Consider the following 25,473-nt stretch of genomic DNA (forward strand, 5'->3'; position numbering starts at 1 on the left):
CCATTAAAATCTTAGCAATCCAAGGGCCAGGTGTTTGCTTTCAAAAGTAGGTAGGAAACTGGTCTTAGTATCTGACTGGGAGAAAATATGTCAGGCAAAATAAACTGCTTGTACACCAGATGGTGTCTAGGATTTAACAGGGCTCTGAAGCAGAGACCTAAGACTGTAACTTCAAGATAAGTGGACATGAAATCTAGGAGGAGAGTCTTAAAAAACAAACTAAAGATGTGTCTTCTTTGTCTAAGAAAGAAAGACTAGGAAAGGCTCTAAGAAAATCAGAGCAGGAACACAGTGCATGTAGTCAGATGCATGTGATACTTGAGGGTCTGGGAGTCTCCTTAACTACTGGAAGCAGACGTCAATCACATGTGAAAGGCTTTGAAGATCTAGAAGGAAAACTCTTCAAGTGGATCTCAGCTTTCAAGTTGGAATACCTTTGTTTAGCATCTCTGACAGACAGAAGAGCTCAGGAACAATGCCCCGCAGGCCACAGTAGTCACTTTCTGTAGGTGCTGCAATTATTTTCCCCTGAAAATTCTTTTATTGTTAAGCTTTGTCACACAATTGCAGTTGTTACTTTCTTTTGGTTACTTGGAAAAAGTTTCCTCTGAAAACCTCTATCCATGTCTCAACAGATCTGAGATAAAAGAAAATCTACTTAAAAGATTATCAATAAAAGTAATAGCCTGGGTATATCCTTAGAAGGTGATCCAAATAAAATATTAAAATGTTTAATTTTCTATCCCACAACTAAGGTTTATTTCGTGCTTATCTATATTTGGTACTGTTCCAGGAGTTTCACAAGGACTATTTGATCTTAAAAAACCACCTTATGAGAAAGTTACTACTATTATTTGTATTTTATCAATGAATGAACAGAGATAGGCAGTCTGGCTCCAAAGGCACTCAGCTACTATGTCTATGTTTTACAAAGAATGTATTTTTTTATCACATGGTTATTAAATCTGTATACACTAAGCTAATTAATTTTTTCAAAGAGAAAAATAGCTTATTATGAATTCAATGCATAGTAATTTTTTGGCTTAGGCCTTTTCATTAGTGTCTTCTAACAAAATAAAGATGATAAAACTTCAGAAATAAATCATTTCCCTCAAAACATGTGGCACAGAAACTACAGCTTTTAGAATGCTTTGAAGTATTATCACTTGAGGCTCTTTCCTCAATTCTTTTTTTTTTTTTTTAAATAATTTTAGAGAGAAAGAGAGAGTATGAGTGGTGGGGAGAGGGGTAGAGGGAAGAGGCAGAATCTCAAGCAGATTCCTTCTCACTTGCTGAGCGGGAATGAGAGCCAGACACAGGGCATGATCTCTGGACCCTGAGTTGTGGACCTGAGCTGAAAACAAGAGTGGAAAACTTAACCAACTGCACTATCCAGGCGCCGCCTAGGTACCCCGTTCCTTAGGCCTTGTGAGCGACCAATAAAGCTTTTGCCTGGGTCACAGGCCTTGTCTTCTTTAGCTTTATTCTGGAAATGGCAATATCTCTCAAGCCCTTATACTAAATTCATTCTGATTATCACAATAAAACATAGCAGTCCATCAAGCCCATGAGGCACATATTACACTTAGTCATGATCTTTATTTATTTACCCTGCCTTATTTCACAGAGAATTTAAGATTTATTTATTTATTTATTTATTTATTTATTTGACACAGAGAGATCACAAGTAGGCAGAGAGGCAGGCAGAGAGAGAGAGAGAGGAGGAAGCAGGCTCCCTGCTGAGCAGAGAGCCCAATGCGGGACTCGATCCCAGGACCCTGAGATCATGACCTGAGCCGAAGGCAGCGGCTTAACCCACTGAGCCACCCAGGTACCCCTTCACAGAGAATTTAAAGGGGAATCAAATATTATTTATTTCCTCATCATGACAAATGAATACCCTTTGCTCTGTGATGCTGTCTTTTTCTTCTTTCTTTAGTTAGGCACTTAAATGTTTGTGTTCTTTAATTATTTTTAAAGTACCCATTATTTCTGGATTACATCATGGAACTCTCAATACAGAGTTCTGTATTTAGTTTGTCAACCATTCTCTTTTCTTTTGTTTTTTTTAAAGATTGATTTATTTTAGAAAGAGAGAGAGAGAGAGAGATGGAGGGGGAAGGGGAGAGGGAGGAGAGAAACTCAGCCAGACTCCACACTGGGCACAGAGTTCCATGAGGAGCTCAATTTCACAAACTTGAGATCAGATCTAAGCCAAACCAAGTGTCAGATGCTTAACCAACTGTGCCTCAACCAATCTTTTTTAATTTGATTAGATTATACCTCTTGTTTTTAATGAGTGGAAACTCCTCAATTTCTGCAAAATGGAGAAAAACAAACAGCATATAGAATATTCTGTATTTGAGATGTTGTAAGGGTCTCTTTGGTTGCAAGGAGAAGGTGGTGTGGGTACATATGTGTATGTATGTGTACGTGTTGGAAAACTATATATTGAGGATGATTCCTAATCCTATTATTCTTGAGGACTTCGAAGTGTATTTACACAATCACTCTAAATACTGTGTGTCATGATGTCCTCCCTCAATAATTGTATGCACTATTTGTTGTTGAGAAGACAAAGAAAAAATAAGCTTTTAAAAGCCTGGGATTTGGTGGCCAATTAATCTAGTGGCAGATGATATCAGTGAGATCTTGTATAATATAGAGGTCTCAACTGGAAAATGGTAATAATAAAACCTTTCTCAGGCTATTCTTGTCCTAAGTGAAATGATATACATAAAATAGCCTATAATGACCGGCACACAATCAGAATACCACAAATATTTACTAAGCATCTCTAGACTGTCTTAAGTATTTTATTTTTGTGATCTAAGTATCCCAATAAATGCATATCTTATATTATCCCAAAACACATTACCTGCTGTTGTTATATTTTTATTTTACTGCAATTTTCATAAAGCTTTTTAGGGGGAAAAGATCAAAACAACAAACAATTATGTTAAGAATCGAAGCTTTTGCCTTTTTCATCAACTAGCCACATTTGGCTCTCTATTGTCAATATTTTGCCTTTCTCAAACTGGTTCACAAGTCCCCCTTTTTGTTCCCTCTCAGCTACCTAGAAATGTGGCTGAAAACTTTTAGTACTAAGTGATAGATAGGACTTGCTATGTTCTGAGTGCCTCCAAGTGACATAGCTCTATAGCAATTACTTTTTACCAATGGAAATGCTGCAAGTACAGTGTCCTAATTGTTTTTAACTGAAGACTTATAAGTAGAAGTGGTGTTTTATTTAGACCATAGTGAGGGTAAGAAATATTCACAGCAACAATACTTAAAGACAAATATACTTTTCTTCATGTTTATAATGCTGATAGAGAAGCACCTCCTATCCTTGTAATAACTGGTTTCTCATAATTGAAGCAAAACATGATATATATTATGACCATTTTTTATAGACTCTTGGGTCAACCTCACAAAAGTCTTAGTACTGTGTCTGTGAAACTCTAGACTGCTACATCCGTTAATTATAACCTTGATATAAGGTTATACATGGGGAAAAAAATAGGGTACAGAGGTCTTAGAAATGGCAAATACCAATAGTGTTACATTAATATTTATGATAATATGTCATAATAACCAATAACACCATGACATGTTTCCAAAAATGTGCAATGTTTTTGTATTTAAGGGATTATAAGATTTGGGGAGGCAAATGTAGAATTAACACTGTTTTATACAAAGAATTGAGCAACTAATGGTAATTTTTACATTATTTATCAATAAATGCCTCCAAATTATAAATTATGAAACAGAAAATGTTATTTCTTTATAGTGTAATTCAGAGATAGAACTTCCACATATTTTGTGTTGTATAGTTATCAAATACACAATGTTAGCCAATATCAACCTACTCAACTAATGGAAGTTATTATTAAATGGCTAGATCATGAAGTAGATTAGCTAAGGCAATAATATGGAGAGAGGTGGTCAGGTGACTAGAGGAATGGGAATGGAAATGGAACAAAGGGATTGCTTTAGTTAGATGTAAAAGTTTAATGGACAGAATTGAGCAACTGATGTTAAGGAACTGTGATAAGTCTGAGATTTTATCCTACTTGCAAGCTAATGAGTTAGTCTGTCACAGTTTTATAGATGCTGGCTAAAAGCACAAGAGTCCTGGATCAGAGGTAAATGCCTTGATTATCCATCACAATACAAGTAGGCAGAGTATCAACATTTTCTTGAGTTGATTCTTTAAGCCCTAATTCCCATAGGGAAGTTCAGGAAGCACAGAAGATTGCATCATTACAGAAGAGGAATCCAGGATTTAGGGAACCTGAATCTTTTATAATAGGTGTAAACATGTCTTTCCTTTGCTCCAGAATGAGACACTATCTCTAACCAAGGCTATAAGCATGCTTGCACTTTACTTTAGACAAAGAAATTATTTTTATCTTCTAAGGTGTTTTCCCTTTATAAAAATCCTTGAAATACTGTCTCAAACCTAAAGCAGTTAATGTCTGCCTTCAAAATGTACAGAAATGTGAAACTCTTAAGCTCCCAACAGTACTTGAATGTAAGCAGATAACACAAGAACAAGGGATAAAAACAGTAAGGTTTTGAATATGACTAGAAAGATGGGGACTATTAGTAGCAGTGATAGAGAAAAAGAGGACAAAATAAATTGTAGTGCCAATTATATTTTATTATGCTGAGTCTGAGATGCTTCCTTTATATATTTCAACATATATGTTGAAAATATGAGATTAGAGCTGAAACTTTGGATATATATTTGAATATTACTCCACAGAGGTATCTGAAGAAGTCATTAGACTCCACAAAACTAAGAGAAAAATAGACAAGTGAAATAAAACATGGTATCAAATGAAGAAACTTCACTAGGAGGCAAGGTAGGAAAAAGAGGGAAAAGCAAAGGCAAATGGGAAATAATGTTTAGAAGCTAAATGAAAAAGCTGTTTTACTAACAGTTTGGTGCCAGCACTGACAGTTTCAAGAACTGATAAGAAAATAAGAGAAGTACACAATTTGCACTTTTATACTCAATCTTTCTTTTTTTTATTGAGATTTTATTTATTTATTTGTCAGAGAGAAGGAGGGGGAGTACAAGCAAGGAGAGCAGCAAATAGAGGGAGAGACTCTCTTGTTTAGCTTCCTGCTAAACAAGGAGCCCAAAGTGGGACTCAATCCCAAGACACTGGGATCATGACTTAAGCTGAAGGCAGGTGTTTAACTGACTGAGCCATCCAGATGCCCTAGTACTCTGTCTTTTATGCATGGGGTATACATATATTTATTAAATATATAAGTTTGTTGAGGAACCTAGAAAAGATGAAGTCAGATTTTAGGGAATAAGAAAATAAACAGGATCACTGGAAGCCAGGATGGTAGAAAAAAATGAGAATTGATGAGTAGAGAAAGATTCTGGGACAATTAATTTTTAGGGTAATGTGATTTGCAATGACTATTAGTCTTTTTGGTTTTGTTCTGTTGTTTTGTTTTTCTTTTTAAAGAAATGGAGACACTCATTAATGATTTTAATAGGAAGAGAGTCTCACAAGACAGAGTGGTTGATTGATAATGTAAAATCTCAAAAGAGAGAGAAATTATGGAGTCAAGAACACAGGGATGTTCCCAGGATTGTTCACCTTGAAAGAGACAGGACATATGAACATGCAGTGATATTTCTAGGTAGAAACAAGAGAACCAAAGGAGCCTTAAACATATGGTCTCTGTTTTTGCAGTAAGATAGACAATGAGATCATAAAGATTAAATTTCTAGGGTGGGAAAGGCAGGGGAAGGAATTTATATTTATTTATTGAATAATCTCATGGTTAATCATCCCATTTTACTGATGATAAGCATATATGTCAGATTGCATTTTTGCCTAAAGTCACAGAAGACATGAACAGACATTTATCCAAGGAAGACATACAAATGGCCAACCGACAATTAAAAAATGCTCAACATCAACTCATCATCAGGGAAATACAAATCAAAATCACAATGAGATACCATCTGACACAGTGGCTAAAATTAACAAGTCAAGAAACAACCAATGTTGGCAAGGATGCAGAGAAAAGGGGAGCCCTGTTATACTCATGGAGGGAATGCAAGCTAGTATAGCCACTCTGGAAAACAGCATAGAAGTTCCTCAAAAAGTTAAAAATAGGGCTACTCTATGATTCAGCAATTGCCCTACTAGGTATTTACCCAAAGAATACAAACATAGTGATCTGAAGGGGTATCCCCCCCCAACCGTCGCCAATGCTTATAGCAGCAATGTCTACAATTGCCAAACTATGGAAAGAGCTCAGATGTCTGTCAGCAGATGAATGGATAAAAAAGACGTCTGTATATATGAGGGAATATTACCCAGCCAGCAAAAAAATGAAACCTTGCCATTTGTAATGCATGTTTGGAAAAGCAGGGTATTATGCTAAGCAAAATAAGTCAGTCATAAAAAGATAAATACCGTATGATTTCACTCATATGTTGGATTTAAGAAGCAAAACAGATGAACATAGGGGAAGGAAAGGAAAAACAAAGTAAGATAACAACGGAGAAGGAGGCAAACCATAAGAGACTTAATATAGGAAACAAACTGAGGTTACTGGAGGGAAGGAGGTTGGGAGGATGGGGTAACTAGGTGATGGGCATTAAGGAGGGCACATGATTTAATAAGCACTGGGTGTTATATCCAACTGATAGATCACTAAATTCCACCCCTGAAACTAATAATACACTATATGTCTTGAGTTTAAATTAAAAATTAAAAAAAAAAAAGAAAAAAAGAACTGTACTGCCAGTTTGTTGTCATAGCGTGACTCTCTGGACATCACAGCTAGCTTGTAAACAAATGATTTGGATGGCCCAGTTTGTTACATTAACTAAAAGCCAAGTCTGAAGTATTGATAGATAGATAGATAGATATAGATATGTACACACACTATGTTTATATATAAAACCACTTTCTATTCACCCAAATTTCTAAATCATAGAATATTTTTAAAAATAATTCCAAGCATTTGGAAACAAGAAAAAAGTCACTTTTTATACAAAGAAGACTGCATAATGTGTTTTAAAATGAGAAGGAAGAAATGAAATTTGATCTTCGAGATTAGAAATAATTCAATATAAATCTATATTTGATTATCGTGAATAACTATAATATTTATTTTACATATTCCTACACAAATTTTTATTGTTTAGTTTATCTTCATTTTAGATTCCTCTTACTTTCAATTTTGATATCTCTGGAATTTAAGTATAGGAATTAATTCTTCTCTAGCTCTACCTTTACCAGGATTGGCATTCTTTTTTGTTTTGTTATGTTTTGTTTTGTTTTGTTTTCATCTGCAGACTTCTTATCCCCTTTTTCACAACTCAATCAGAATTCGATGTGGAGTACCCACGCATCTCATCTGTATGGAAACCAAGATATAAGCAGCACAAAGATGATTTTATTAGAAAGTCCACTAGAACAGATGAGCAAGTGCACACAATTTACTTTCCTAGCAGAATCATCAAGTTTAACCTGGAAAACAATGTTTGCCTCTGTTGAGTTTCCCTAGGCAAATGGACAGCCACTGAATGTTCCAAACAAAACAAAACAAAAATGAGGTGGTAGGACTGTGTTGGAGTACTCTTATACTTATGTTTAGAAAACAGAAAGTTGATTTTTATTTTCAGTGTTCCAAAATTCATTGTTTATGCACCACACCCAGTGCTCTATGCAATACGTGCCCTCCATAATACCCACAACCTCCATCCCTCCCCCTCCAAAACCCTCAGTTTGTTTCTCAGAGTTCACAATCTCTCATGGCTCATCTCCCTGTCCGATTTCCTCCATCTCACTTCTCCTCTCCATCTCCCAATGTCCTCCATGTTATTCCTTATGCTTCACAAGTAAGTGAAACCAAATGATACTTTACTCTCTCTGCTTGACTTATTTCACTCAGCATAATCTTCCAGTCCTGTCAATATTGATATAAAAGTTGGGTATTCATCCTTTCTGATGAAGGCATACTACTCCATTGTATATATGGACCATATCTTCTTTATCCATTTGTCCGTTGAAGGGCATCTTTGTTCTTTCCACAGTTTGGTGACTGTGGTCATTGCTGCTATGAACATTGGGGAACAGATGGCCCTTGTTTTCACTACACCTGTATCTTTGGGGTATATACCCAGTAGTGCAATTGCAGGGTTACAGGGTAGCTCTATTTTTAATTTCTAAAGAATCTCCACATTGTTTCCCAAAGTGGCTGCATCAACTTGCATTCCTACCAACTGTGTAAGAGGGTTTCCCTTTCTCCACATCCTCTCCAACACTTGTTGTTTACTGTTTTGTTGATTTTGGCCATTCTAACTGGTGTAAGGTGGTATCTCAATGTGGTTTTGATTCGAATCTCCCTGATTGCTAATGGTGATGAACATCTTTTCATGTGCTTGTTAGCCATTTGCATGTCTTCTTTGGAGAAGTGTCTGTTCATGTCTTCTGCCCATTTTTTGATGTGATTATCTGTTTTGTGTGTGTTGACTTTGAGGAGTTCTTTATAAATCTTGGATATCAGCCCTTTGTCTGTAGTGTCATTTGCGAATATCTTCTCCCATTCTGTGGGTTGCCTCTTTGTTTTGTTGACTGTTTCCTTTGTTGTGCAGAAGTTTTTTATCTTGATGAAGTCCCAGAAGTTCATTTTCGCCTTTGTTTCCCTTGCCTTTGGAGACATATCTCAAAAGAAGTTGCTGTGGCCAATGTCGAAGAGGTTACTGCCTATGTTCTCCTCTAGGGTTTTGATAGATTCCTGCCTCACACTGAGGTCTTTTATCCATTTTGAATTTATCTTTGTGTACGGTGTAAGAGAATGGTTGAGTTTCATTCTTCTACACATAGCAGTCCAATTTTCCCAGCACCATTTATTGAAGAGACTGCCTTCTTTCCAATGTATATTTTTTCCTGCTTTGTCGAAGATTATTTGACTATAGAGTTGAGGGTCCATATCTGGGCTCTCTATTCTGTTCCACTGGTCTATGTGTCTGTTTTTGTGCCAGTACCATGCTGTCTTGGTGATCACAGCTTTGTACTAAAGCTTGAAATCAGGCAACATGCTGCCCCCAGTTTTGTTTTTCTTTTTCAACATTTCCTTAGCAATTTGGGTCTGTTCTGGTTCTATAAAAATTTTAGGATTATTTGTTCCAGCTCTTTGAAAAATGGTGGAATTTTGATCAGAATGGCATTGAAAATAGAGATTGCTCTAGGCAGTACAGACATTTTAACAATGTTTATTCTTCTGATCCATGAACATGGAATTGTCTTCCATCTTTTTGTGTCTTCACTTTCTTTCATGAATGTTCTGGAATTCCTTGAGTACAGATCTTTTACCTCTTTGGTTAGGTATCTTCCCAGTCATCTTATGGTTCTTGGTCTTATAGTAAATGGAACTGATTCTCTAATTTCCCTTTCTATATTTTCATTGTTAGTATATAAGAAAGCAACTGATTTCTGTACATTGAATTTGTATCCTGCCACATTCCTGAATTGCTGTATGAGTTCTAGTAGTTTGTGGGTGGAGTCTTTGGGTTTTCCATATAAAGTATCATGTCATCTGCAAAGAGAGAGAGTTCAACTTCTTCATTGACAATTTGAATATTTTTAATTCTTTTTGTTGTCTGATTGCTAGGACTTCTAGTATGATGTTGAACAAGAGTGGTGAGAGTCATGTTCCTGATCTCAAATGGAAGGCTGTCAGCTTTTCTCCACTTAGGATGATATTTGCTGTGGGTTTTTTGTAGGTAGATTTTATGAAATTGAGGAATGTTCCCTCTATCCCTGTACTTTGAAGCGTTTTAATCAGGAACAGATACTGGATTTTGTCAAATGCTTTTTCTGTATCAATTGAGAGGACCATGTGTTTCTTCTCTCTTCTCTTACTGATTTGTTCTATCACATTGATTGATTTGTGAATGTTGAGCCACCCTTGCATCCCATGGATAAATCCCACCGGCCATGGTGGATAACCTTTGTAATGTACTGTTGGATCCTATGAGCTAGGACAATAATTTTTTTTACAATCTCTGTAGAAATAGATAAAAGTGTTTTCATCATTCCCTGTCCCCCTGGGACAGGGAACTAGGCACATCAAAGGAATTCAGAGTTCCTTTAAGCAAGTGTGAAATAGATAAGTGCTTCATTAAAAGAAAGATACAAACACATTACTTCAGGAAAAAGGCAGCATGATATAATAGATTATCATTAGTTAAAAGCTTGAAGCTACTTTCAAGGTACTACTGATAAAATTATTATAATTTGGCAAGTTATCCAATCTGTATTTCATATGCATACCTGTAAAATAAGACTTTCAAACAAATATACACATGCAGGTGTTATAGAACAAGTATTCAGTGAGTGTCTAAACATGAAATTTTAGACTTTCAATTTTATTATCTTAACAGCATAGCATGATATATATTGAATGAGTTAATAAATCAATAAATAGAATTAACATGGGTTACTTTAAATCATATTTAGAACAGAAATCATTTTAATAACATTTTTAAAGATGGAGCTGTACATTCATTGCCCCTAAATCTCTGTGTGATTGATGTCCCAATTTCATTATTAGCTTTTCAGCTTTGGGTGTTATGGGCTGCTCTCTCCTTTGGTCCTCTCTCTAAATGTCACAACTATTTCTGGCAGGTAAGACAACTGCTTTGGTTAGTGTGAACACACATCACTATGGAGTGCAAGGCGCCTGAGAGCAAAAGCTGCTAAAATAGAAAAGTAATTCAGGGGAAAAAAGATCGGAAACTGAAAATATAACATCTATGCATTTGTCTACTTGTGATCTAATTTACATGTCAGTCATTTTTAAAAGACTATAACATGTTTAGAAAATGTAGTATTGCCTCTGGCTATACCTAACATGATGGCCACTTAATACAAAGCAGTGCCCTTGCTTGGTATCACAAAGGACAATTCAGAATTGAGAGCTCAGTCTCTAAGGATGGTTTATATACTCTGTATCTTGAGGCACGCCAAGGAGAAGTTTTATCATTTTTCAGAAAACACTGCCATTATTCAAGTTAGAGAGAGGGCTGATGAAAGACTTTTCAAAGATTTAGAGAGATCATCAAAACCATGCAAGCTGGCTTTTAACAAAAACAAAATACGTTTATGCAGTTTTGGACTGAATTTTTAAAGTCCAGAAACTCATCCAAAGACAAGATTTTTTTAATTGCAATGAAGAAAAACTGAATATTATTTGGACTATCAATTGTGAAATTAAGCAAAAAGGAAGTTTTGCTAATGGGTGAATTTAATATTCATGAATGTGATGGTTCAGCATTTTCTCTAATGTTTCCCACAGCAAGACCACTAATTAATGATCAGCTATACAAATGGAACATATCATTGTCTGATACTATTTTTTTTTTGCCAAGAGTTAATACTTCTTATTTTGAATATGTTTTATTATTCCACTCCATATTTCCCTATTCCTACCCAAGCATTACTTGATTTTCTTTTCATTAAGTCTCCTTATTCTCACTATAGGGTGGGGTGTGTGTGTGTGTGTGTGTGTGTGTGTGTGTGTGTTTAAGCCTGGTTTACTATCTTGCAATCCTCTAGCTGTGGGTTGAGGAATGTTATTTCTAAGGATCTGTCTGACATTCGCTGACTTTGTGAAGCATAAACATCAACAAGAAAGACAAGACTTTTAATAAAAACAAAATGCCTGAGTTGAATAAGAGGTCAAATTTCGCGGAGTGTTTTGTCTTGAAAATCTTCTTACTGTAATTATCTGAAGCCCTTGGCTAGATAATTATTAAGGGACTCTTGCAATTGTCCCTTTTCTCCACATAGATCACCACATTAATTAAGAGACAATCACTGGAGACAGGTTGCTGTTCTGCATCTTTAAGTATTTTTAGGTCTTCATTTTCAAAAGAGAAAAAATACATTAAGAAAAAGATTGCTTCTCAGCCAAATTATCTGATAAACAGATATTCTCAAAAAGGTCACTGGAATATACCTTCATCTCATTTCTGCACATTTTTAAAATGAATTTTGTACATATTTTATAACCTATAATGTACTTATCTAATCTGATTTCAACTGAGCTAGTAAAGAAATATGAATCAGGTGCTTGTTGTGATCAAGGTGTTAGAGTTATATTTATACTAGATCACCCCCTTAAGTTGTGAAAGCTCAGTGAGACAAGAAGCAAACTGATAATTCATTACCTGGAGAGCCATACAAAATTACCTTTGGGGGCCTTCCTGGGTTAATGCAGTGATCAGAGAACCTGGCTCCCGACTACAGGAATGCCAACCAAAGCTGGCCCTAGACTTTGGAGTATGTCTTACTACATTGCACTGTGTTAAAATAAAAATGCAAACAAAAGCAAGCAAGCTGAGTGATAAGAACTTCTTCAATTTCCTCCTCAATTTCCTTAATTACCTTTTTCTAAGCCCAGCTCTCATGCCAACTAGCAGAGAAGGGATCTAAGAGGAACGACCTAAGGTCTTCATCATCCCCATATCCTTAGATCCTAGAACAGCATATGCATCTAGTAAATACTTTCTAAATAATCATTGGAAAACCATACTTCTTCTCTAAGTTTTTCCATGCTAATCTCCTAGCTATGTGTCTTGCTAATCATTTTCCCTATGGATCTAGTTCAGCATAAACTATCATGAGATTATTGGTGTAGGCTGGAGTCCTCTACTGGGGAATAAGTTCCTAAGAAGAGGGGAAAAAATCACAATTTTCATCTTTACCTTCTACAGTTCTTTGCCTAGTACCTAGCAAATAATACCAAGTAAAAAAATTTGAAACTAAATGAATATGTTTAAGGACACCAGTGGAGAAAACAGAAAATCAAGTTATTTAACAACAACAACAACAACAACAACAAAACCCCACCACAATTAGGGGCACCTGGATGGCTCAGTGCGTTAAAGCTTTTGCCTTTGGCTCAGGTCATGATCCCAGGGTCCTGGGATCGAGCCCCACGTCAGGCTCTCTGCTCTGCAGGGAGCCTGTTTCTTCCTCTCTCTCTTCCTGCCTCTCTGCCTACTTGTGATCTCTGTCTGTCAAATAAATAAATAAAATCTTTTTAAAAAATTCAATTAAATTGTGTGAAATAGGAATCCCTTGGTGATTTGTAGCAGAAATTAGGATTCAGATCCAAGTAAAAAGAGATACCATGGCCCCATAAAGATATGGCGTGTTGTAAGATAGATAAAAATATATATTGCTTGATATTAAGTGCTTACACCAAATTTAATTTTTTAATTCATTTACTTTTTATGTGTAAGTAGTTATAGTACATTAAAGCCAACATGCATGCTCACCACCTAAGGTACTCATTATAAATGTAGATTCCCAAGCTTTGAGAGTTAATTACTGGATCAGATCTTTGGGGGGCTAACAAACAAGAATTTGAATTTTAAGAAGAAGCTCTTTGGATGTTTTTTTATTTGATATGGCAAAATTTACATATGCATTGGCTAGTAAGTTTCCTTTCCCTGAGAAAAAAATTTTTTCTCTGGGGAAAAGATAAACATAATTGTTTTTTCTGAGAGCACACATTTCTAGAAAAGCCTTGATCCCAGAGACTATATCATCCAAAGCAATGAGAGAGACCTCCACCCCTTAGCCCTTACTCCCCCATAGAAGGAGTCCCCCAAATTCAATTACAGAAGGTCCATTTTCTATTCCTGGTGTTATCAATGGGAATCCCACCTCAGGTTAGGATTCTGGATAAAGAAGGAATGCATCAATTGTAAAGTACTTAATAACGAAAAAAAAATGAATGAGTATAAACAATGTTTAAATTTAAAGTGTCTTGATTATAGAACAAAACTATAGGCTAGATAATAAATGTAGCTAATATTTTTTGAAGATTTACTACTTGTTAGATATTCATTGGGTGATTTCCCATAACCTTAGGATGTAGGCACTAAGAGGAAGTCCATTCTATAAAACATAACTAATTTACCCCAATTCAGTCAGCTTATAGGAAGTGGAACCAGGAATGTCGGCTTCAGAAGCTATCGTCTCAACTACCAGGTCACATTGCCTCTCAAAGCACGCCTGGATTTGTTGGGGGTGGGGTGTTTAGGGATACATGCATACCCGCATGCTATTTTGATGTTTAATCTGTCTACCAATGTTTACATTAATGGTTGGAGTTCTGGACAAATGAGAAAATATTTGTACCTTTTTTTTTTTAAGATTTTATTCTTTTATTTGACAGAGAGAGAGAGAGATCACAAGTAGGCAGAGGCAGGCAGAGAGAGAGGGGGAAGCAGGCTCCCTGCTGAGCAGAGAGCACAATGCGGGGCTCCATCCCAGTTACCTGGGATCATATCCTGAGCCAAAGGCAGAGGCTTAACCCACTGAGCCACCCAAGTGCCCCTATTTGTACCTTTTAAACCACTAAAATTTTAGTAGGATTCATTAACAGTCTCTAACCCTGTGTATTTCTCCAGTACCTTTATACAAGTTTAAGAGGTGGGAAATTTTATAGGAATCAAACACAAGTACAAACAACATCGAAGAAGAAACACTTTCTCCATTTAACATCCACCCATAAATCTCTAGTTTCCTCCAGATTTGATTTTAAATCTTGCCCCATTTCCCAGAAATTGATATCTTCTAACTGACTTCTATTAAAGAATTTAGAAAAAGAAAAAAAAGTCTGAATACAGTGCAAGTGATTGTTCTAATAATGTTTCATTCTCCCATTCTCTCTCTCTAGAGCATACCATCTGCTCTCAAATCATTTAATAATGGTCTCTCACCATGTTTTGTTTAGTTAATATACAAGTACACAAATCCATGTGTTAAAACACACACACACTATAGACCACAGTCTTTTTGGAGGGGTTTTGGGGCCTATGAGATATCTCTATTTTTTAAAAAAAATTCATAGCACTTATGCTCATGAGAAAATTTAAAGCTTGGGAACAAAGAAAAAAATTTCTATATGGTTTTTAAATATTCGTTCTTTTTTTCTTTTTTTTTTTTTTAAACAGGCTTATCAATGATTAATCTGAGAGAAAGGATCTGAGTTAGACTTTGTTTAGCTATTTGTTTGGGGCCTAAATACTTTGGAGTTTTTTTTTTTTTTAAGATTTTATTTATTTACTTGCCAGAGAGAAAGAGAGAGTGAAGAAAGAGAGCACACGCGCACAAGCAGGGGGAGTGGCAGGCAGAAGGAGAAGCTAGCTCCCCACTGAGCAAAGAGCCCAACTTAGGGACTTGATCCCAGGACCCTGGGATCTGACCTGAGCTGAAGGCTCAGGGACTGAGCCACCCAGGCATCCTCACTTTGGAGCTTAATTTTAAGTTGTAGATGTTTGCTCAGTAGAAAACATAATTCCAAAGGTTCACTGATCACTAAAATATCAATAGTTTTGCAGCAATAATCCAATTCATTTTTGAATTCCTTTGACTGGCTCTATAAATCTTTACTCCTCAAATTCTCCTTTCAACTAGTCTTATCAGCTTCCTGGTTCCCATATTAGTTGAATAAAATCTTTTACTTGTATCCATGTTACTTTTGCATGAAAGATATTTTCTTACTTTTGAAACTATAAAAAACTATAGAAAGGCCAATTTATATGTTCACCTGAAGCTTTGTTGAATTAATTTTTCCTGTTTTAGTTTAAACATTCCATGTAATTTCGGATTATTTAAAAACTCAGAAAATGTTTTATTTATAGTCTCCCTAAGTAATACAATCTGTTACCTAAATTAGATAAATAAAATTCTTTGGAAACTTTCATACTTAAAAGTAAATACATAAAAAGGTAAAGACTATTTTTTAGAGCTCTAAATCCTACTCAATATAATATACTTAGTAGAAACTCAACAAGAAGATTAGATGGGTTGCTGTTTTGCTTTTCTTTTTAAACACATCCCGTTGGGTGTTTCTATAATTATTTTTAAAATAAAAAATGAAAAAAATAAAAAAATAAAAAAAAATAAAATAAATTACATTTTCTCTGTCATTTTGCTGTCCATTTGGAATGTGTTATGTACTTTGGTGTTTTCAGAGAAACCATGTATGCTATTCCAAGCATCTTTTCCGAAGAGCACAGGTAAAAATATGCCAAAATACGAACAAGAAAAATGGCCAGACATCCAATGAAGAGGCTCCAGAAGGGCAAAAGCCAGAGGATATAAGGCAATGAAGGATTCTGACCACTGGGGAAGCCCCGGGGAAGCAGCCGTTCCATTTCCTTTTTCAAAAGCTTTTTATATAGAATATCAGTCTGCTTTCCTATAGAGATGAGGTCAACTCCCTGGACAACTACATGTCCTCCCCTCCCCCATCTCCAGTCTACACACAGACCCACAGAGATTAGTTAACACTTGCTTCAGGAAGAAACACAGACAATAGCATCCGATATCGGAACAGTCCTTTGTAAGTATAAAACTTACGGAGAAGGAGGGAGATACTTTGAGAGAAGAAAAAAAAAAAAGCACTGGATTTCATTGTATAAAGCCAAGGAAATTTGTATTTGTGATAAAAGTATAAACAAAACATACATTTTTTTGAAAACAAAACAAAACAAAAACACAACAATGAAATTTTGTCCTGATCATCTACTGTTTTTGTGTCAATGGTCTATTTCTTAAGAGGCTTATGTAAACTGAACAACTGTAACTAAAACATCCCTATTATGGCATGTGGGTAAGATCGGAGGACCTTCAACACACCTGAGAATGTGCTGCTACAGGCAGACACACACTTAAAAAGGCACAAAGGGAGTAGTATTCCTGTTCAGTGTGGTATACAGCATTTTGTATAACATAGTTATAAGTATAGTTTGTTTCTTTCAAAATACAATACAGTAAGATTTTAAAAAGCTGTACTCAAAGATGGATACTTAACAATTTAATCTCAGGATTCCTTGTTGGTTTATTTGTTGTTTTTGAAGAAATTTATGGATACAAATTCTTTTGAGAACATGACTGAATTTGAGCCATTTCAATAAGCAGATTCCACGTTTACTTATTTTTTAATTTTTTTTCGGTCTTCCAGAATTCATTATTTATACACCACACCCAGTGTTCCATGGAATACGTGCCCTCCTTAATACCCACCACCAGGCTCACCCAACTCCCACCCTTCAAAACCCTCAATTTGTCTCTCAGAGTCCACAGTCTCTCATGGTTTGTCTCCCCCTCCGATTTCCCCCAACTCATCTCTCCTCTCCATCTCCTAATGTTCTCCATGTTATTCCTTAAGCTACACAAGTAAGTGAAATCGTATGATAATTGGCTCTCTGCTTGACACATTTACTTTTGAATGAGGACTCTGGAAGCTGTCAGGATCTGCCAGTTGCAATTTTTCTATAGTTGAGTTATTTTCTTCAAAGAAATGCAAAGTGTTTTTTGGATATTACTTAAGAATTTCTTCTCACAGCATCCAGGAAGACAAAAGGTGTGCATGCATTAACTCAACAGGCATTGGTATGTTTCTACCTAATAAATTTCAATCATGCAATAAACCCTACTTTAGCAACTTCCCCAGTAAACCTTAATATTCATAAGCTCATGCATGTTCAGATTTGTATTAAAAGATTTTTACATGTGAAAATGAGTATATGAGCATTTTGTGACAAAAAACATTACCAGTTTTATTGTTGTTCCTTTTTTTAAAAACCTTGTTTCTTACACATTTTTGGTCATAAATCATAAGTGACACAAATAGAACAATGTTAATATCCTTTGAATAAAATTTAAATGTCTTCCCACAAGTCTATACATAAATCCTTTTGACTATGACTTATATGATCTGGAATCATTCTTAACTCCAGCCTCTGCGTCTTCCTTTCTCTCTCACACTTGCTTTATTGTAGCTAATCTGGTCTCTTTCATGCCTTTAAAACCACCAGATTCTCCTTCTCACATAAGCCTCTTCTGCCTTCTGTCCTGCCTTTCCATCACCCCACCCCCAAATTTTCTCTCTCTCTCTCTCTCATCACATGCTCAGCTCCTTCTCACCCTTCCCATCTCAATTTAAATGTGACCTTCCCATATAAACCTTCCATAACTGGATTGTCTGAATCTAAATGGCTAATGGGCTTCTATTTTCATTATGTGCTCCAAGTACCTATTTTATGATGCTTTGTATAACTAATTAATTAATTAATTGATTTTAAAAAGAGAAGGGAGGTGATCTCTGGAGAACGGAAGTGTTGGTATGGAGGTGCAAGAGGGAAACAGTGGTCTGTTCCCTGGCCTGGCTCTGGGGAGCTTACGAAGGCAGAGAGAGAGGACTAAAGCAAATGCTGAAGGCACTCTTGATTGAGGTCACAGGACACAGAAAGCCAGGTCACTGTCAAGGGTGGCAGTGGAAGGATTCCTAAGGGCAGCAGATTTCAAAAAGCAAAGCAGATAAAAGTGAACAGACTTGTGCTTTTTTTTTCTTTTTTAAAGATTTTATTTATTTTGACAGAGACAGAGAGAAGGAATACAAGCAGAGGGAGTGAAAGAGGGAGAGGGGGAAGCAGGCTTACTGCTGAGCAGGGAGCCCAATGTGGGGCTTGATCCCAGGACCCTGGGATCATGACCTAAGCCGAAGACAGATGCTTAATGGCTGAGCCACCCAGGCGCCCCAGCAGACTTGTTCTTGAGCACATGTGAGATACCCTTGGAAATTCCAGTGAATCAGTGGGGAGGCCAAGGGGAGGCTCAGGCCTTGCAGATGGAGTTCTGCAATGGCGGGGAATTATGTTTATCCTCTAGATGTCAGATCTGAAGTTACTTGGGTTAAGTAAGTTACCCCTGGATGTAACAGCCAGTGATTATCAGCAGTTGCCGATCCGTTTCCATACTAAAGCAGATAACAGAATCCAGGAATTATCAAAAGCCACAAATCAATCCCAGTGTCCTGCCATGCATCCATATAGCACCTTGCCCTTTCCTCACAGCTACTTAATGGATACTGGCAAGGTGTCAAGTAGACAAACAAAGAAGTGAGGACAAATGATGCTCCCCTGATTTAGGGTGAGTCATCGGTCAGGCGTGCTATCTCAGAGAATTTAGTCTGTTTTCTAACTAGCTTTATTTTAGCACAGCCATAAATCTAGCTGTAATTAGTCTCTAAGCCCAATGACTCAATGCATTTAAGCATTTCATTTGACTCTCAGCCATGAAAAATTGCAACTGATTTGACAATACTAATATGCTCTCACTGGCATGCATGTGATAGTGCAGGACACATGCAGGACATGTGCTTCCAGTATCTTCTTTCTTGTGATACTCATAGACTATAGTGAACCATCTTCTCTCTCCTACTACCCTATGGACCTAGTAGAATGCACTCGAGAAGAAAGTGATTACAGTAGAGTTCATGGCCAGTGGTTAGATTCTTCCCCCACCTCAGTATCAAACAAGTTTATATGGAAACTGAACAGAGCATGGGAACTTTTTTTTAACGCTTACCTACTTGAAATGTTACCTTAGTTAATGAAAACTATGTTCCATAACTGATAAAGATTATTTTTAACTAAGATATAACAGGCAAGTTGCTGCTATAATCACCAGGATTATTGTTTAAAACAGGTAGACATAATTTTTCAATCTGGAATCAAGTTAAAGCAAATGATACTTTACATTAAAATCACATTTAACAAGTGTCAAAAGTAAATGTTTCTAAATTTTAAAAAAATGTATTTGATAACTTGTCAGTATTCCTGCACATATTCAAAATTGGTCTAAGGACATTTATTTATCCACATAATCAAAATATCAAGGCTTAATAAGGTTTCATTAAGTGGTAACATAACATCTAAGTTTTTATTAATTAACTCGTGAAGGAGATAATAATGACATTCAAAGGAAGAGTCATTATCTGTGGACAGATTCATTTCCAGATTTCAAGAAAACTATTAAAACATTTATAGCACTGAGAGTGACTCAAATGGGTCTGTGTGCTCACTTGTGTGGCCATATTGTATAACAGTGGGAGGCTTAGAGTGATCAAGTTCAGCCATCCATTTCATCTTCAACTGGGGCTCGGGCAACTGTAATGTACTGTTAAGATAAAAGTTTAAAAAAAAAAGTGACTCAATCTCACAAAACAAACTGAGGGTTGCCGGGGGGAGGGGGTTTAGGAGAAGGGGGTGGGATTATGGACATTGGGGAGGGTATGTGATTTGGTGAGTGCTGTAAAGTGTTAAACCTGGGGATTCAAAGACCTTTACCCCTGGGGATAAAAATATATGTTTATAAAAAAATAAAAAATTAAAATTAAAAAAAAAGGTATAAAAAAAAACATTAAAAAAAAAAGTACACTATTTGTCAGCCCATGTTAAAAATTATTCAGTGGAACTAAAAAGTCACCAATTTTGAAAGTAAAAATATACAAATGCAAAGTAAATTATTGGAGGATTTTAAAGGCTTGTTCTAAACATAATTATCAGAAAATACAAATAAAAAATAACTCAGCATATATTGGTTATTATATTTTCATTCATCAGTTTCACTAAGGCAAATATATACATAATTTTTTATATACCAAAAAAAAAACCCCAAAACCATTCACAAAGTATATTCTATATGACCACTGGGTAAGACTGTTTATGATTATTACCATGGGAAAATCAAAAGCATTTAGATACTTTTCATAACTTTAAATCATTAAATATATCTAACAAAAGAGAAACCTTATTTTACTAGAAGTTTGAAATCTTCAATACACCTAAAGCCCCAAAACACGCCATGTTTTTTTCTCCTGAAAATAACAACTTTTCAAGAATTTAAGCTTAAATATTCTCCTAAACTGCTTTGTGAAACTTAAGATAAAATGTAGTCCTTCAGAACTTCTGACAAAAGCAGATAGAAAAGAAATAAAGATGTTTATAGTATTTAGGGAAAGTTGAAAGGTGGCCTTTGTCATACATTCTTTACACTGTAAAAGAGTAAATGGTAGTTTTTTTTTGTTTTTGTTTTTTTTTAATGCTAGTTTTCTAGGGAGCCTGCAAAATTGCTAGAACTGAATATTTTGGATATATATGTAGAATGCAGAGTATCATTCTTTAATATTTTCAAAAGTAAATTGAAAGCAATTATTTTAAAAGATTTTATTTATTTATTTATTTGACAGGCAGAGATCACAAGGAGGCAGAGAGGCAGGCAGAGAGAGAGAGAGGGAAGCAGGCTCCCTGCTGAGCAGAGAACCCGATTCGAGACTTGATCCCAGGACCCCGAGATTATGACCTGAGCCGAAGGCAGCGGCTTAACCCACTGAGCCACCCAGGCACCCTGAAAGCAATGTTTTTAAAAAACATCTAACCTTAAAGGAATATTATAGGAAACCTAGACTTACAGGAATAACATGTTTTAAAAAGCCTAGATGACATATAATATAAAAATAACTGTATTTATAAATAGTACATTTATTTTCATTTTAAGTGCAGTTGTCTAGGAATTCAAATACCCTTCTCTCTTTGACCTGTTTTATATTGATGTTCAGCAAATGGGTAAGCAAAAAATTAAGTGGAATAATTAGAAAGAACTACTAAATAAATCAGCCTCTGATAACCTAAACAATAGCAATATGAGATAAAAATTTTATTAATTATTTCAGCTTATTAATGGCCTAATGTTCTAATAATAAAGGTAATGGTTTATTCAACTAATTGCAGCTGTCATTCTTAGAGGCTATTAGCAGCTCAAGGTAGTGAATCACACCTAATTAAAAGGTACACTTGTGTAGATACTTATTGCTAACCATTTATCTACTAGTATCTTTTATTTACTTATTTAATTATTTATTGACTTATTTAAGTCAATAAGACTTATTTAAGGGGAGACGTTGAGGGTGGGGGACAAGCAGACTCCCCACTGAGCAGGAAACCAGAGGTGGGGCTTAGGGGCTCTATCCCAGGATGCTGAGATCATGACCTGAGCAGAAGTCAGACCCTTAACTGACAGAGCCACCCAGGGACCCCTAAGTATATCTTTCAGGCAACAGTCACAAAGATGGCTAGGAATATAAACTCTGTATATATAAAAAGAGAACCAGCTGTTCATTTAATAAAATCAAGTATATAATGCCAAAACCAATTTTTATCTGGGTGCTAAGGCAGTCTGGACTGGACAAATATATTTCTTGTTGGAGCCTTGTCAATCTATATTTTCAAACACTTCCCATACATTTACACTAGAAGTTTGGCTTATTACTTTTCATCCCTAGTATTCTAAGCACACTGTATATACTTGTGGCAATATAAGACATTTTCAATGAAGGAAAAAGATTAAGACATAGATGTTTATTTCAGAGCTGCTGAAATGGTTTATAAAATTCTGTGACTATAAGGACTACATGCACAATGCAATGTATCAGGAAAAAAATGTAATCTTCAAATTAAAAAAAGAGGTGTGTATTTTGAGAGGTTGAAATTCATTGTTCTAGGTCACTTTTTAAGGGGGACTTGACTCACAACTGACAGCGTTGGCAAGAGATGGCTTTTAAAACAATGTCTAGGGCGCCTGGCTGGCTCAGTGGGTTAAGCCGCTGCCTTCGGCTCAGGTCATGATCTCAGGGTCCTGGGATCGAGTCCCGCATCGGGCTCTCTGCTCGGCAGGAAGCCTGCTTCCCTCTCTCTCTCTCTCTCTCTCTCTCTGCCTGCCTCTTCGTCTACTTGTGATCTCTCTGTCTGTCAAATAAATAAATAAAATCTTTAAAAAAATTAAAAAAAAAAACAATGTCTATTTTAATGCAATGATTTCTGACATGGAATTTGTTGGAGCTGACCATGGTATCTATTACATTCTAACTATTTAAAGCGGAGAATGAAGATTTGAAATTTAGGCTTTAAGGGTTGCTATGATAGTTATTCTAAACAATCCACTCAAAAATGAATTTGTCAATTCTATTATCAAATATTATAAAGCATGAGGTAAAAACCTTAGTTAATTTAAAAACTACAATAAAACCTACTTCGGAAAACCACTCATTTCCTAATCTATGTACTGTTTTCAGTAAATTTGAAACCATAAACTCTTCCAATGTGATTAGCAGATGATGAGCAGATATTGTGTGTAATACTGTCAATTCAAAGTCAGAACTCAAAGTCTTTTATAAACTGTTTGGGAAGAAAGGGTATGGGTGTATGCATATGTGTGTGTGTGTGTGTGTGTGTGTGTGTGTGTGTGAGTGTGTGAGTGTGTGTGTGTGTATGTAATGGGAAGCAAGAGGAGATTAACTTGTAAGCCATTATCTGACGCAAAAACAGACATTTACTAAGTCATCTATGTGGAGATGGTTCGATAACGGCTAAGCATTCATATAAATCTTCAGGGACCCAAATGCTCTCAAGTGTGACAGAACACTCATCTTACCTGCCAGAACTCCTATTTAAAAAGATCACATTTGGCAAATGGCTCTGTTGTTTGGAGTTCTGTTCAGTGACAGGTTTGTTTTCAATGTGATTAACGTTATCTGAGGACTAAAATGACCTTCAATTAAAACTCCTTTTAAATTTTGTCCATGTAAGCCCTACGATGGATAGCCTTTGGCTATACTTTAAGAATGTTTTAAACATTCAAAGATGATTATGAGAGGTCTTGGGAGCCACAAAAAATAACTGATGTTTAATGGTGTTCTGTGCACCATTAGTAGCTCTATATGGGAGCAGAAACATTTATCCCAGAAAAAAAGAATATTATCTAACCACCAGTGTTCAAGTGGATTCAGCGTAAGTGAGTAATGCAAGAAACAGATTTGTGGTGAAAAACAGTGATGTTCAAGTGCCTAGTCTCAGGTTCTCGCTCATTTCCTTTCCGTCAGCTAATGTGTTTGACATCTAGTCTTTTTATGATGCAGTATGTGAAAAAAGTCCTTATTACGGAGGTTTTAAACATACGTTACCCATTGTGTTTATATAATCAAAAACAAGCAGGCAAACACTTCACTGGGCTACATCAGCTTCTCTGCCTACACTTCCACATTGGTTTTGTGAATTCTGGTGTAAACTACATTGAGAATGGCTCCCTCTATTCAGAGCCCCAGGAAATAATTAATGCTGATTTAGCTGGGACTTTTTATATATTCTCAGAGTAAGAAAATTTAATCAATAGTCCACCTTTGAGGAATCCATTTAGAAACATGTATAGAAAAAAAGCATGCTATTTACTTTGGCATTCTTTCTTATGAGAGAAAAAAGACAAAACCGAGATCCACACAGAGGAAACAATCCAGTTTACAGACCCATTTATTTATATGTTTCCAGACATATGACTGAATGTACTCTTTTTAAGTTTTCTTTTAAAGTGTTTTTTTAAATAATGCAGCCCCTTTCTCTACAATAAACTATTTTACCCATGCATACTATCATCATTTTCAATACTTGTAGTTATATATATCTCCCATGTAATTTATCCTTTTAGCCCTTTTTATTTATTTGCTAATATTTTAGTATAATTACATTTAGTATAATTAATAAAACACGAAAATACAAATTACTACCATTAGGAAGGAAATACCTAAAATCTTAAACTCTTTCATGCAAAGGAAGATAGTGGTTTACCAAGAACCACAAGGTTTTTAAACTTGACTTTTATTCGTGCCAGCTGCAGGTTCAAAAGAAAACCATTTGAAGTGAAGAGATGGCAAATGAATAGGTCAGTTGTCTGGTGGATGGGAACTTTATGCCTTGCAAAAAACAAACAAAAATCTTGTCCTTAAATGTCATTTAAAAAAAAATATTTATTTTTTAGTTTATATGTCATAGAGAGAGAGAGAGAACACAAGTAGGGGGAGCCTCAGAGGCAGAGGAAGAAGCAGACTTCCTGTTGAGCAGGGAGCCCAATGCAGGATTTGATCCCAGGACCCTGGGATCATGACCTGAGCGAAAGGCAGTCGCTTAACTCATTGAGCCACCCAGGCCTTTCTCAAATGTCATTTTTTAAATGAATTAAACCTTTATCTTTCCTCAGACCATTTCTCTTCTTCTTCTTCTTCTTCTTTTTTTTTTTTTAGTATCTTCATTAATATTTCAATGGTTAGTAACTGTAAACTTTAGGCTAACAATGCCTTATAAATTGTAAGCATTCAACTAATATCTTTTCACTAAATAAGTGAAGGTTGAATGGAAAATATCATTGAATTTCAAATGGGTTTAGAGACATCTCTATATTAGCTGAATTATGCAGGATTAGCACACTGATATATTTTCACTAATAAGTTTCATATTATTCATTAAGGAAAGGTGGTATTGGAGAGTTATATAGTTGATAGAAGAATTATCTATAGCTTCTAAATATACCCAGACATCACGAGTTTTCCTAACATGTAAATTTTAAAATATAAATTCTATAACATTTAAAGCTGTAATATATTTTATTAGCCTTTAACTTCAGATCACTATTTGTTTTCTCTAAGTAAAAGCCTATTAATATGTATGATGAAATTTAGTACTGTATAAATCATTTTTAGTAATCCTTTAAGAAATCTGTAAGACTGAAA

At 35.6% G+C, this 25,473-nt stretch overlaps 1 protein-coding gene across 4 annotated transcripts in view; it reads right to left on the reverse strand.

The window, feature by feature from the left end:
* The window catches only part of SNCA (synuclein alpha), a 161,506-nt gene that overhangs the window by 37,973 nt on the left and 98,060 nt on the right, over nt 1–25,473 (reverse strand). The window contains exon 5 of one of the 4 annotated variants that reach the window (XM_059376026.1): nt 19,726–20,036. The exons of the other annotated variants lie outside the window; for them this stretch is intronic. Coding sequence (XP_059232009.1) covers nt 19,989–20,036 — 48 coding nt within the window. The 3' untranslated portion in view covers nt 19,726–19,988. Of the gene's footprint in view, nt 1–19,725; nt 20,037–25,473 lie in introns of those variants that run through there. 4 annotated transcript variants of the gene reach the window in all.

This window comes from Mustela nigripes, chromosome 1 (genome assembly GCF_022355385.1).
Source record: "Mustela nigripes isolate SB6536 chromosome 1, MUSNIG.SB6536, whole genome shotgun sequence".
In the NCBI taxonomy this organism is placed as follows: Eukaryota; Metazoa; Chordata; class Mammalia; order Carnivora; family Mustelidae; genus Mustela; species Mustela nigripes.